Source organism: Petaurus breviceps, unplaced genomic scaffold (assembly GCF_028583685.1).
Source record: "Petaurus breviceps papuanus isolate PSGF00001 unplaced genomic scaffold, PetGlider_PUasm1.0 140, whole genome shotgun sequence".
Taxonomy (NCBI): Eukaryota; Metazoa; Chordata; class Mammalia; order Diprotodontia; family Petauridae; genus Petaurus; species Petaurus breviceps.
Genome location: NW_027185698.1, coordinates 15,287,347 through 15,302,553, shown reverse-complemented (window position 1 = coordinate 15,302,553; position 15,207 = coordinate 15,287,347). Strand labels below are relative to the sequence as shown.

At 33.9% G+C, this 15,207-nt stretch overlaps 1 protein-coding gene across 3 annotated transcripts in view; it reads left to right on the top strand.

Moving 5' to 3' along the window:
* The window catches only part of TBC1D19 (TBC1 domain family member 19), a 144,117-nt gene that overhangs the window by 74,474 nt on the left and 54,436 nt on the right, over positions 1–15,207 (top strand). For all 3 annotated transcript variants that reach the window (XR_011164570.1, XM_069068830.1, XM_069068828.1), the window contains exon 13: positions 7,498–7,560. Coding sequence is in view for 2 of the 3 variants with exons in the window: in XM_069068830.1 (XP_068924931.1) it covers positions 7,498–7,560 (63 nt within the window). In the remaining variant the exon portion in view is untranslated. The remainder of the gene's footprint in view (positions 1–7,497; positions 7,561–15,207) is intronic.

Below are 15,207 nucleotides of genomic sequence, written 5' to 3'. Positions count from 1 at the left end.
GCTTGAAGAGGCCCAGGATTAGAGAATTCTTTACCTTCCAGCCTGTTCCACTTTTGTACAAACCTCATTTGGCAGTTTTTATTTACATCAATTATAAATCATCTTTTTGTAACTTTCACCTGTGGCTCCTAGTTTTCTCCTGTGAGGTCAGGCAGGATTAGTGTAATCTTATCTTCACATGACAGATCTTTGAATACTTGGGAACAACTATCTTGTCTCCCCAATTGTTCTCTTCTGCAGAACATGCCACATAATAACCTCAGCACCCTTCACCATCCTGTTCAGCATCCACTGCATGAAGCTTTTTCTTATCTGCCTTAATGCCCTTTGTATTTCACTACTTTGTAAATATTTATATATTCACTTTCTATGTAAGCTGTATAAATATATGTGTATCTTTCCCTTTACAATCTAAACTACTTGGGAGTGGGGATTGTTTCATTCTTTGTGCTTGTATTCCCAGCACCTGGCATAATTCTTAGTATGTAGTCGGCTCTTAATAAAAGCTTGCTTGCTCTGTTAATTAGAAACTCTCTTGCTTATCATCACCCTTCCTAAAATTCAGTGCCCAGAACTAAACACAGTACTCCAGATATGGTCTAACCAGAGAAGACCTCATGGCTGTTAACTCCCAAGTCATAAACATTGCCTCTTTTAGTGCTGGATCATTCTATGCTTTCAGTTCACAAAAAGCCATCTATGCTTTCATTAAAGTTATTGTTGAAATTGTTAAACAGCACAGGACCAATAACAGTCAGAATATTGCATTCGCTTTGTTTGCCACCTGATTTTATTGGGACTACTTTTTATTCTTTTTCAATAAAAAAATAGTTTTAAATTTATATTTACATTTTTTTTCTTCGACTACTTGAATATCATGATTAGGAAATACTGATTATCTACAAAGAGTTTACTATCTAATGGGAAGATGAGATTGAAAGATATAATTAAACCCGTGGCATATTAACATGTATTCATATACTGAAAAGAAGATAAATTGTAGACTTTTGGGGTAGTATGGTCTGTGGTTCATTCTGGATCAACTAAAAATATATGAGACTGGATGATTAAAATAATGGTAGCAGATCACATTTGTGCAGCACTTTTAGGTTTGCAAAGCAACTTATTCATAACACCGTTGAGAGATAGGTAATGCAAGGAGGAGGAGGAGGAAGAGGAGCAGTAGTAGCAGCAGCTGCAGCAGGAGCAGCAACAATTCTTCACAAAATACTGGGAAAACCCAAGACTTAGAGGCGACATGAGTTGCCCATGGTCACAGCAGGTGTCTGAAGAAGAAAGTTGAGATCAGGTGTCCACTGGGTGTCACTGCTTCTCATGAAACCCTCGGTCATCTCGCTTTGTCATGCTCACAAAGTGCATAAGAAAAAAGACAACTATAGAGACTCTAAGCAGCCTTGACAGATGCTGGGCATAGCAAACAGTCAACAGAATTGACTTTTTCTTAAAAGATAGGAAATAATTAGTTATTTTGAGAGGAATCCTGTCCAGATAAGCTGTGTCCTGTCAGACACTGACTTCTTTGAGCAAAAATCAAAGTCAGTACCTAATTAGAAGAAAAGATAATGATGAGAAGAGGCAGCATGCAATTACAACTCCATTCTAACCTAACTAAACATGCTGTTGGTATGGAAAAAATTAGGAAATTGAAGGGGAAAAAAAAGGAAAAATACTAGTGATGGACCAACACTATTTCTTACAGATTCCACATCTGTAAAATAGGGATAGCAATAGTACCTGTATTCCAGGATAAAATGAACTATTTATAAAGTGCTTTACAAACCCTTAAAGTGCTTTATAAACAGTAACTCATATCATCATCATTATGGGAGTGAGAGAGGACAGCACCTAGATTGGAGTCCTACCTGACTGGGAGATAGTGATTTTTTTTTTTAAAGCAATTGGGGTTAAGTAACTTGCCCAAGATTATACGGCCAGTTCTTTTTTTGTGGGTGTTAAATATCTGAGTCTGGAACCGATCCTTGCTCCTCCCGACTCCGGGGCCGGTGCTCTTACTGCACCACCTACCCGCCCCAAGATAGTGATATTTTACCAGCTTCCTTTAGGAGGTAAACAATCCCACCTTTTTTAAAAAAAAGTGTCACATATCTATTACCACAAAATAAAGTACAATGACAAAGAGACAATTATATTTTTATTTTCTTTATTCAAAAAATTCATACCTGGTATGACCTAAAAAATAAATCTTCCCCAAAACTCCTATATATTGACTGAGAAGCAAAAACCTTATGCCAGCAAGTCACAAGCATTACAGAATAGCATAACTGAGTTGATAATTATTGCACAACAATAGTGTGTCAGGTATTGTGGCTGACTTGTACTTTACAAATATCTGATTTGCTCTATAGAAAGAATAATCCTTGCTTAACAAAAAGGATGGAGGAAATTGATAGACATTCTTAGAACATACAGTAAAAAACATACAGAAATAGGTTGAAACAAGTAAGCACTTCATCAAGCAATAGAAAGGCTTTAAGAAGTACATCTTTGGATATTTCAAAAGTAACCACAAGTGGGTGACTTCCTAATGGATCCTGTAAAGTGTCAAAGATCCAAGAATGGAATCATACTCCATAAGTAACATCCACATGAACTCATCCAATAATGCTGACAAGTAAACACCAAACAATTGCGTCATGTGTACTTGTGAGGTAGCAATTTAGGACTAGATCATTGCTACCAAAAACTACAGAAGAGTTATCTTTAAGGACCCTGGAGTTAGTAGGGATCAGTATAGATTATGCAAAGAAATGTTTAAAACTGTGTAACATGTTTCTTCAAGCTGTAAACACTTAGCAGCTACTGAATGCCAAGACCTGCCTAGTGACTAGAATTATGTATCAGAGGTTCTCTCTGTTTCATGGGCTGAGAGATGACAAATTTACATACAACAAATATAGACCTCATAAAATGCTGGTAAACTCAACCGATAAACTAGAACCAGTCTACCTTTACAAACAGAATATTGCCTGCAGTTGTCCAAACATAGCATTTATTTTTTTTAATTAACATTTTTTAATATGTTGCCATATAAAATACTAATAATCTCCAGGTAACATGGTACAAAAAGCTTTCATAATACAGAAACCTAGCAGAACAGATCAAAACTATGTAGGAACAAGATGAAATATAAATCACCCCTTTTGTCTTTATCTGGAGTTGTACCAAGGATGTTTTCAATAGCCTACTTATTGAGCTTATATCTTAGTATTTTTCTTCAACTACAAAAAGTTATTTGTCTGTTTAATGGTCTCATAATACCTCTATCAAACCTTATAAAATGAGAATGATATAATATTAATAATTGACATTTATATAGTATTTTAAAGTTTTCAAAGCACTTTTTCATTACCTCATTTGAGCCACACAATGACTTTTTGATATAGGTACTAAAGATAAGTGTGTGTATAATGTTTAAGTACCCCACTATGTGCCAGGTGCTGAGGAGAATGAGTACCTGACTAAGTTGTCTGGATCTGTGATTTAGTTTGTATAGGGAACTGTCAAAGAGGTGACTTCCTCTAACCTTGCAGATCAGCAACTGCTCTACCAAATTTATAGACTTAATAGAATCATCATTGAAAAGTTAAGTGATATGCCCCGTGTCATATGGCCAACACGTGTCAAAGACTGGATTTGAATCCATATCTTTCCACATCTAAGTACAGCTCTCAATAAGTCAGTCATTGTGAGATGCTGGTGATACAAATACAATGAATGAAATGCCTGCCCAGAAATAGCTTACATTCTAATAGAGGTAATAAATTTGTATATAAGTAGATACAGAATAACCATAAAGAGAATATAAATAAGTTCAGAGCAACTACTATATTATATTGCCTCTCTCTACAAAAATTCAGAGATTAAATGAATTGTCCATAGTCAGTGAGTAAGTAAATCTTAGATTCAGGAAAATTATCTCAACCTGCACGCGCTTGATCTTTTTGCCAGATAGAGTTATGGCAGCTAAGGACAACATCAGTTTAGAATATAAACGTATTTGTGTGCACAATCACTTAGGATACAGCAAGAAGCATTGTAGATAAAAATTATATCAGAAAATTGGTGTAAGATACAATTAAACCATATCATGTAAAGAACATTCATCAGTGACTAAACCAATATACACATAGAAGAAATACATGCTGATGGCAATAGTTTTGAGGTTGTTGAGGGACTGGTTCCAAATGATTAGGGGTACCCAATGATTAGAAAAAAAAAGTCATAGACTATATTATTACTGAAAGAAAGGTGATTAAGAGAACATCAATAACTACCAACCTGTATGCCCACTTTCTCATCTCTATAAGGTATTTGTGAGAATGATCTTCACATGTACATCACATTGAGGGGCATCCTTGATGAAAACATGAGAAGGAAATGATCCAGTTTTTACAGTGACCATCTCTTCAGAGTTACACAAGTGACAAAATTTCAGAATACACAAGATCTCACTTCATTTGTTAAGCATAAAAAAATTATTTCATTAGAGAACAATTCAGCAATAAACATGGTCGTCTTCCATTAAGTTGTTTTTCATGAATATGTTACTATGGTTATAATCATACTGGATTCCTTGATAGGTAAAGCCATAGGGATAACTTTGTTGTCCCTCTGATTCTAGGGCAATGTAATCATGTATCTTCTCATATTTGATATTCAAATATAAAACATGACATTAGAGACATACATACGGAAGATGTTCCATGACCAGGTGGAAGAGAAATTCCTTGTTGTCATGTTTGAAATCAAAGTCTAAGGCAATAAAATCCACACATACCAATTTATTAGCAAGGCTACCAATTGCCAATAAATGAGATCCAAGGCTCCTCAGAGACCAGGGATGCTGAATGTTCACTAACAAAGCTTGTAGTCAGTAAGGAAGAACATAAAAGAGGAACAAAGATTACATAATCATGGGTATTATCAATTTCTGATTGGCCTCTGTTAAAAATAGGGAACCGATAGTCAGAAATTAAGGAACTGATCTGTTTACACAATCTTAAGCAACAGACATCCTTTTTAGTTATTGACTGAGATATTATGAAAGTATCTGACTAATGGAATATTCTACATTCAGCAAGTTATGACAGCATCTACCTTATGTAAATTTTTCTGAAACACGAGTAAAACTTCTGAAAGAAATAGGGAACTCTAAATGGGGAATTACATCTCATACTGTGGAATAGAAACTAAATTAACTAGGCCATCAAGTATATTTATCAATATTTGTTATCTCTATTCACAGTATAGATGATGAAGTCTTCCATTTCCTCTTAATTTTAGGTGGCATCATGTTGTTTGCATCAGGCCCTAGAATACTACAGAACTTCTTAAGTAAGATCTACAACCACTCTAAACTTTTCATTCTATAAAGAATGCTTGTAATCTAAATTATCATATGCAAGTTGGATGGACAGCTGATTAAACTACTGCATATGTGTTGGGCAGATGTTGATGAACTATGCACATTCTTGAATAGAATTAAGAGAGCAAACAGAAAGAAATTACATAGTATTTCAAATAATCCCTAGCCATTTCTTAAAGTACAGACCTATCTACTTTTTCTCAGTTAATATTCTTATAGGATGCTAATGGTTTCAAATTTTTTAAAAATCCCACAGTCTACAAAGAATCAAAATTGTGACAGTAATTAGTAGAAGGACACTGTTGGGTGTTACTGGGCTATAGCATGTTTCACTGATGACTTCCATCTGAGAAATAGCCTAAAGGATATCATTTATGAGATGCTATTTTAAGGAAAGGATAGTGAGTACAGTAGATAGTTAGCCTGAGTGCTGCCCTATTACTTAGACAGTTTCAAATTATTTAGAATAGGGCCTTGGACACATAAGATGAAAGCAGTATAGTGGATTTATGGGAAAACATGGGCAAGATTTGCACAGGATAAGGAGGCAGAAAGATGGGACGCAATCTGCATAGTTGGAAGAATATGTACACATGTTGGTGAGATCACAGATCTATTAAATTATTAAAGAGTTAAAATCCATATAAAGTATATATGAATAGATGTAAACACTATTATAAGTAAAGGGACATTTTAATTATCCACTTTAGCAATAGTCATTGATATATTTTTATTGTTTTAGTTTTAAGTTTCATGAAGAATGAAAAAAAGTGTTTTAAAATAACGTAAATTCAATAAGTATTTATTCTGGTCCTGCTATTTGTACAAATAACAACTAGTCTAGACTTGGAGTCCCTGTCTTCAGAGCTTATATTCTACAGGGGAAAAGAATGTACATTAATAAGTCAAAATAAAAATATGTAAAGTAAATACAAAATTGCTAACAACTGGGGACATCAGGAAAGGCCTCATGGAGGGGGAGACATGAGCCAAGTTTTAAAGAAAGTTCAACAACCTGAGAGGCTAAGGTGAAGAGTCAGAGGAAATACATATGCAAAGACTCTAGGGCAGAAGATAGAATGTCATATGTGGGGAAAGTAATGTGAAAGCAGTCTAGAAGTTAAGTTAGAGCCAAAAGGTGAAGGATTTTAAATACCAAATGTAACAGAGAAAGAGACAGAGAATGGTGTGAAGAAATAATACAGAATCGTCGATTTCAATACATTTATTTCAACAGTTTAATTATGATTACATCCAAATTTCTCTGCTAACACTCAGACCTCTCAAGACTAGAATTGAAATAATTTTAAAGGTATTAAAAAAAGGATGTCTATACTTGTAAAAATGAAAGACAGCCCTTTATTAAGGGCATACATGTTAGTATATGAACATGTTTAACATGCAAAAGGTCAAAATAAGTATAGTAAATGTCTTGTAGCAATAATGAATTATTGACTGAATCACTGTCATTTAAAAGAATTGTTCTGCCTAGTTCAAGAAGGTAGAACTAGATAGAAATTAACAAGATAGCTTTTGCCTTAACATTAAGAAAAAACTTTGACAATCAAACCCTTTCATAAGGGGAATGGGCTGCTTTAGGTTCTCCTTTATTTAAGGTCTCCAAAAATTGGCTCACTGGGGATATTGTAAAGATAAAAGTATAAATTGATGACTCAAGAAGACCTTGAGATTTTGTGATTCTGAGTAATTTTGTGCATCTGTAAAAAAATGCTGAAGGTAAGTGAAATTTTTGTAGTATTTAAATATATTTATATACTGTTGTAAGAGGCAACCTTTGCACAGCAAATGGAGAGTCTACCTCAATCTGGAAGACTTGGATTAAAATTTTATCTTCTATTCCCCATTACTGTGTGACTTTTCAACAAATTGTAGAGTAGATGATTGCTTGCATAACCAGAGGGTATTATTCGCTCATTAGCAGTTTCTTAAATGAGTGAAATCACAGATACGATTTGAATATGTGTTTGTGTGTGTGTGTGCATAAATATAGTGATGCTTTAATGGTGATTTTCTGTTAAAAAAAATAAATGGTTTATGGCTTTTTCAGTACATTCTGTCTTTAATTATAGGATGTGAAGCTGACAGCCAGCAATGATGATTACTATTTTGTATTTGAAGATTATTTGTATCAGGTAAGTTAGAGTTAATGTTTTCTTTTTCAGGATGCAATTAGTAGTTAAATTGTGTCACTTTAAGAGAGATTTATCATTAAAATTTTGCAGTGCTGAAATCCAAACCTTGCTTTTTAATGATGAAATAAAATGTTCTCAATTTGGAATAACTTTTTGCCCATGGAAGGGACTAGTTGAAAGAAAAAAAAAGTCCAAACAAGTGAATTTTTGATGATTTTTTTTGTATTACAAAATAGAACTTGGAGATAGAAACTGGCAGCATATTGATCATTATTATAGATACAAGTGATTTAAATGAATGTCAGCGTTCAGAGGGAACATTTACTTCATGACTAGAAGAACCTCTTCAAAGAAATCATTGCTTCATGAGAATACTTTACTGAGTAATAGGACAAATAGTTAAACTTGCAAAACACCATTGCCATGTGATTATGCAGGCAATGATATTGTGACTGGTTATCTCGAGGTCATTTTCATCTTTGTTGAAATATCATTATATCATAAATGAGAAACTATTTTTATGTGGAATTACCTAGATTATGGTGTTAGCTTTTTCCCTTTTAAAGTAGAAGTAGATTAGACATGCAAATTTAATAATTTGAATTTGATTGGGATGTCAGCATAAATGTCATGGAAGCAATGTAGAATACACATAACAATTTTTGCTTGATTAAATGTAAATTAGTTACAGCTGTAAGGGTGGGTTTGTTTATTTTTTTTTAAGATAAAAGAAGATGATGCTAAATAAAAATCTTTCAGAAATATGTAATTACTAGTACACTACAGGGGTTGAAATTTGAAAAGTAAATATTATTTGCAGGTATAAAGCATAAAAAATCTTAGGAATAATTTTTATTTAATTAGTATGTGACTGCATATGATTAGGTGTCTTTTAAACCTTGGTAAGAAATGATTTTTGTTTCTGCTTATTTTCTCGTAAGATTTTAATATAAAATCAGTGCTTTTTCTTTATAAAAAATCAATCTGGTTGTAACCTCTCAGGTCTGAAAATAATTGTCCTTTTCTTTATGTCATCAGACATCAGAGGTAAAGATGCTGTTTACTTCACAAGATGAAGGCAAAATAGATGAGTTTCCATGGCTACATTGAGCACAAATTAATAGCTGTTAAGAAAAAAAAAAACAGTCTCAAAGTTAATATTTCTTCTTTTGCAATAATGACTGGCTAACAGGCTTATATTTTTGAAATCTTTATAATTTTCAGATAGAGGAAACTTTTTCTCCAAGGACAATTTAATTTCACCTGTATTTATGACTATGCTTCTTTGAACTTCATTCCTGTGATCAAAAAAATGTCAGCATTAGTGGTCACTCATCATAGGATCCTACTTCTTAGTTGCTTTTGTTTGTCTATTGCTTTCTTGTGTATTTTATTTCTCCTGATTGTATCCTTTTAGAACAAGAATAAATTTATGCTTAAGATACTATATAGAGGAAATTTTCCTGAATTTGTCCTTTGTATATTTTCCTGATGTATCTAGTGTTTGTCAGTGATTCACATGATGTGATATCATACAATAGTACTTTAGATACTTTATGAGTTGGAGTTTTCTGTGGATACTCTTTAACATTTCCACACATTTGCTTATATGATTCTACCTGATGATAGGCCCGGCTCAGATGCCATGTCCTCTGTGAAACTACTACTTTTCTCCTAGCTAGAAGTGATCATCTATCATCACAGCTTTTATCCTATCATATTATAATTTGCATAGTCTTTTATTTGTATATATAATCTTTCATTTCCTATTAGACCATAGGCTTAATGTAGTAGGCACATAATAAATGTTTGCTGACTTAATGAACCAAGAACCAGCCTATTTGTGCATTCAAATTGCAAAAAATCAATAAGGCCAAAGTGGATTTCATAACAGTTTTCTCTATATTTATAAGATGATGGTGTTTCCCTTGCAAAACATCTATATACCCCATCTCCACAGAAAAATGGTTTTTTTTTTCCCTTCAGTTAACAAGGAAAAGATAGAGTTACATGAACATCTTTTCCTATAGCCTTTAGGATAAGATTAACACTCTATGTGATCATTTCTGGTGGCATTTACCTTTTAATAAATGTTGAGGTAGTTGCAAAAAAATTTTTTTGTATCTAAGGGAAGTGCTTTAGGCTTATTTTTTAAATTTAATTTATTTATTTTTAGTTTTCAACATTTACTTGCATTAAGTTTAAAATTTTTCCCCTTTCCCAAGACAGCCTGCAGTCTGATATAGGTTTTACATATACATTCCAATTAAACATTTTCACATTAGTCATATTGTATAGAAGAATTATAACAAATCGGAGAAACCACGAGAAAGAAAAAAACAAACAAAAAAAGAAAATAGTCTGCTTCACTCTGCATTCAGACTCCATAGTTCTTTTGGATGTGGGTGGCACTTTCCATCATGAGTCCTTTGGAAATGTTTTAGGTTCTTACATTGCTGAGAAGAGCTAAATCTATCTATCAAAATCAATCATCGCAGACTGTGGCTGTTACTATGTATAATATTCTCCTGGTTCTGCTCACTTTGCTCAGCATCAGTTCATATAAATCTTTCCAGGCTTTTCTGAAGTCCTCTTGTTCATTATTTCTTATAGCACAATAGTATTCCCATTACATTCATATACCACAACTTGTTCAGCTATGCCCCTATTGATGGACATCTCAATTTCCAGTTCTCTTAAATATTTTTGCACATGTGGGTCCTTTTCCCATTTTTATGATCTCTTTGGGATACAGCTCTAGAAGTGGTATTGCTAGGTCAAAGGGTATGCATATTTTTATAGCCCTTTGGGCATAGTTCCAAATTGCTCTCCATAATGATTGGGTTTATTTTTTTATTGTATAATTCAGTCTTTGCTGGCTTTAGCTCTCATTGCTTACAAGTCCTTATCTTGAAAATAGAATAATTGATGAATGATGATTTACAGTGGTTTTACTATAAATTTAGTGGGTCCCATTTGTCCCTTTATGAAAGGTTATCTCTAAGTATGGTAGGGTATTTTATAAGTTGAATGTTAATAAAAATAAGCTAATATGACACAGTATTATATAAAATTAACCTATAATATAGCCTTAAAAATCTACTGGTTAAAGAAAATTAACCAACCTGAAGGATTTTCTTGTGCCAACGTTAATAATGGAATTTTTTTGGTAATGGAAAATTCTTTGACATCAAACAGATGTCAATAGAATATAAGTTCCTCAAGGGCAGGGACTGCTTGGTTTTCATCATTGTATCTCCAGAGTCCAGCATGTAAACATTTATCAAATACTTGTTAATTGATAAATGAGTTACTTGAAAAAAATCAAAATATTGTTCAGTGAGCAGTAATGGCATGTTTTGCTGTCCCCAACTTAGCTTCTTCATTGTATAGCTGGAAAAGCTTGAAATAGACGAACTCTTTCCCTTTAGGTCTGGAAGCACCAGGATTATCAAGTTCATATTATTTCAGTTAAGCCAATATATATTAAGCAACTCTTGTTTATAAAGCACTATGTTAAACTATGCAGCATACTAAGATAAATAAGATACGGGGTGGGTAGGTGGCGCAGTGAATAGAGCACTGGCCCTGCAGTCAGGAGGACCTGAGTTCAAATGTGACCTCAGATACTTAACTCACAAAAAAAACTAGCTGTGTGACCTTGGGCAAGTCACTTAACCCCAATTGCCCTCCAAAAAGAAAAAAAAAAGATATGATTCTTCCTTCAAGGAGTCATACAGTTGAGTGGTAACTATGAAAGTAGAAAAAAAGCACATAAATAAGCCTTTTTGATTCATGGTAGATGAGGATTTCAATTAACTATTTAAACAAAAAGCTAGTAGTTTATCTGTACCAATATTTAAGTGTTTCTAGTGTAACTTGGATGTTATTCTTGAGTCATCATTCTCTTTCACTCCTCATATCCGATCAGTTGCCAAATCTTGTCAATTCTACCTTTGCTATATCTCAATAGTTCCCCTTCTCTCCTCTGACACTACTCCAGTGAAGACCTCATCTCACATGTAGACTTCTGGTTGGTATCCCTGTCTCAAGTCTTTTCCCTACTCTAATCCACCCCCAACTCTACTGTCAAATGGATCTTTCTAAAGTAATGACCTGACCATGTCACTCTCCTATTCAATAAATTCCATTGGCTCCATATTGCCTCTAGAATCAATATAAAAGCTTCTCTTTGGCTCTTAAAGTACTTCACAACCATGTCCCCTTCCAACCTTTTCAGACTTCTTACACCTTACTCCCCTCCACATATTCTGTGAGCCAGACACCAACCTCCTTGCTGTTCCTCCTACAGGAAACTCAGTCTTCCCGCCTTAGTACATTTTCATGGGCTGTTCTCCTATCCGTCTATTCCTGGAATACTCTCTCTACTTATTCCTGCCTCTTCCTTCTTTGGTTTCTTTCACGCCTTGACTAAAATCCCTCTTTCTGAAAGAAACCTTTCCTGGTCCCCTTAATGCTCGTGTTTTCCCTCAGAAACTGTCTCCACTTTATCCTGTATATATTTTGTTTGTACATAGTTGTTTTTATGTTGTTTCTTCCATTAGACTCCAAGTTCCTTTAGGTCATAGATTCTCCCCACCCCCTTTTGTATCCCTAGTGTTACCATTATATGATTTATACTCCTTTTAATTTGAAATTTCATGTAACTTATGTGACAGAAGAAATCCTGTATTTATCATTTACAGGTTTTCCTTTGAGAAGTGATACCTGTCAACATAATCCTGAATATTTAATTATCAATAATGATAGAAGTATATTTACTTTTCCTTACCATGCTGTAGGCCCATGTCACCCCTCTGAACTTCCATGTTTCAAACTGTATACGAAATTAAATGTTGATTTAGAATGTTTCATGTCCCATCCATGGGTAGGAGAAGACAGCCCATTACTAAGACTGAGACTAAGTCTAAGATTAACTAAGATTAAGTTTATTATTTTTTACATTTATAATAGTATGTAGTTTTAGATATCTAGATATGTACACATGCATATATATTTGTAATTCTGTCATGTCTTTTAACATTAATTCTTTGTCAACATTTTGACAAATTTAACAATTTTATAATGTTCTGTTTCTGATAAGTAAATTAAGCTCTTAAGATAAACTGTCATATGATATTTGGGATTTTAAATAAATATAGGTCCAATAATTGACTGATAGGTGAGGAGCTGTCCTTCTAAATCCCGGATGACCCATGACAAAAATATGTGGCCATATATGTTCAAACTTTTGACCACAGAGGCTAATGAAACCGTATACAGTGTCATGAAAAGCTCTGTTAGTGGAAGGAATACCAACATAAGGGAAAGCACAGGTCTTTTGAAGTATTGAAGTTAGAAGATAAATATTCAATATAATCAAGGATTGTGTTTTATCAAATTAATTTAATTTTTTCATTTCTTGTTTAATGTTTGAGTGTTCACTGCGTGACAGCTTTTGAATTTTAGTTAGTCATATTACTTCATTATTGTTTATGAGTAAAATACCTGGCATAAAAACTAATAAATTTCATCAATATTTTTAAATTGAAGCTAAGTTTAAAAACTTGTTCAGATATATCCTCTTGGTGTCCTTCATCCCCCCAAAAAATTAAGTATTAGCATTGTCAGGTTTCTAGTAAATACTTGCCCAGGAACTAAATGGCTCTGATGGTCTGTAAGAGTTAACAAGATGCCTAAAGTTTGTAAACCACTTCTGGGGGGAATTGATGTCCTGAGAAAATCTGAAACAACACAGAGGAGCTGAAATGCAATGGGTTTTGTGTCAGTGGGAGTTAGTGTGTGCCCAGAAGAAGTCTTCTCACATTGTTTCTACTGCTCTTCAGCACATGAGATGAGGTAAGCGTAAGCATTTCAGTGCCCATGAACATAGTCTGATGGAGGTCCAAATGCATCCTAGGTCTGGCACCTCTTTTTCTTTCTTACAGGTGCATTGATAAGAGATGATCGAATTTCTAAATCAGTCAAGAAGTAGAAACCAGCAGAAGTCTCTTTTTTCTGGATTTTTTTCCATTATTCCCCTGAGTTTGCAGGTGGGAGTACTGACACTGCCATCAATAGTGTTAAATATTCAGTTTAACCCAAAGCACTGGACTTTCTGAAATTTGCAACAACAAATAGTGCTCAGTATTTGGGGAGGAGGAGAGAGCAGGGAAACATTCCTGACAATTAATCCTTTGAGATTTTCCAAATATGTTTGGGTAATAATGCTAGAAAATAAAAGATATAGGAGTAGTTTTATACTAATAAAGAGGTTAATTAGGTCTTTTTTATTTCTCATTTATATGATTTTTATTGCTTAAATAATTTTGCTTTCTCAGTATATTTCACTGAAGAAAATATAGTTCTTTAACTGTTTAGCAAAATGAAGAAGTTTTAAGTGTATTTATGCTATATATATAGTATATTCTATTTCCATACTAAATGTCTTATGATTCTGAAGTGCTCCAGTTAAAAATTAAGGAAATCATTGCTACCTATAAACTAATACTCAACTGAAGGATAATCTTCACTTAGTTTTTATACATAAAGAAAATTTCTCCAACAAAAATAGGCATATTGTTGGCAAACATTTTTTCTATAAATTCATAGTTGAGATATAATTGTACCTTTACATGTAAAGTCATTGGGCTTTCATTCAATACAGCAATGATAAATAATCTTGTCATTCATGCCAGAATATGGCATATACCCAAATGTACCTGATATACCAGTCACAGACTAGCACTTTACCATTACCATTCTAGACTTCCCACTGCTCCTTTGGCTTTGAGACAACAGAAGTACTGGCAGATTAGGTTTACCACTAAGTTGCCCCTCTAGGTAACAGATCTTCCTTTTCTTCCAGCTTACCAGCACTCTTAGAAATACTGTGATTCAGTGCATTTGTTAAATACTGTGTGCAGAGCACTGTGCTGGCCAGTTGAGTAGGTACAAAATTTAGGTGAGAGTCAATTGGCATGTGCTGTAAGTGAAGTTTAATAAGTTGATTAGAGAATTTCAAAATGAAGTGTTATATGAAGTCTTCAGGAGAATCAAGAAAAACTTCTTGGAAAGAAATTCAACGAGGTAAAGAAAAGGAAAAGGAAGGTATTCCAAGCCTAGGGAGCAGGATGAACAAAGGCCCAGGGGCATAAGAGCACAGTGTGTGTTCACAGCGGAGAGTGATACACATAGCTCCCCCTCTGTGGAAGAGGGTGACATGGCAGGAAGTTAAAAAGCAGCATGGTATCAGATTGCCAGGCAAGGACTTTGAACTTCTTTCAATAGGCAATTAAGACTTCACTGAAGACCCCTGAGCTGATTAGTGACATGAATATGATAATTGTAATTGTTGAGGCACTCTGGAGTTTACAAATCATTTTATAGACCTTGTTTTATTTGGTCCTTTGAGTTATGTGTTACTATTATCCCTTTTTTACAGATGAGGAAATCAAGACCAAGACTAAGAAAGGTTGCATGACTTCTCCACTATTTTTAAATGTTTCTAACAGAATTTGTACCTTTGTCTTTCTGATATTAGATCCAGAACTCAGCATACTTGGCTACTCTGTCTCTCAATGAGTTGATTTCTGAGTGGAAAAAAATTTACTCTGTGGTATGAGGGATGGATTATATTGTTGAGGA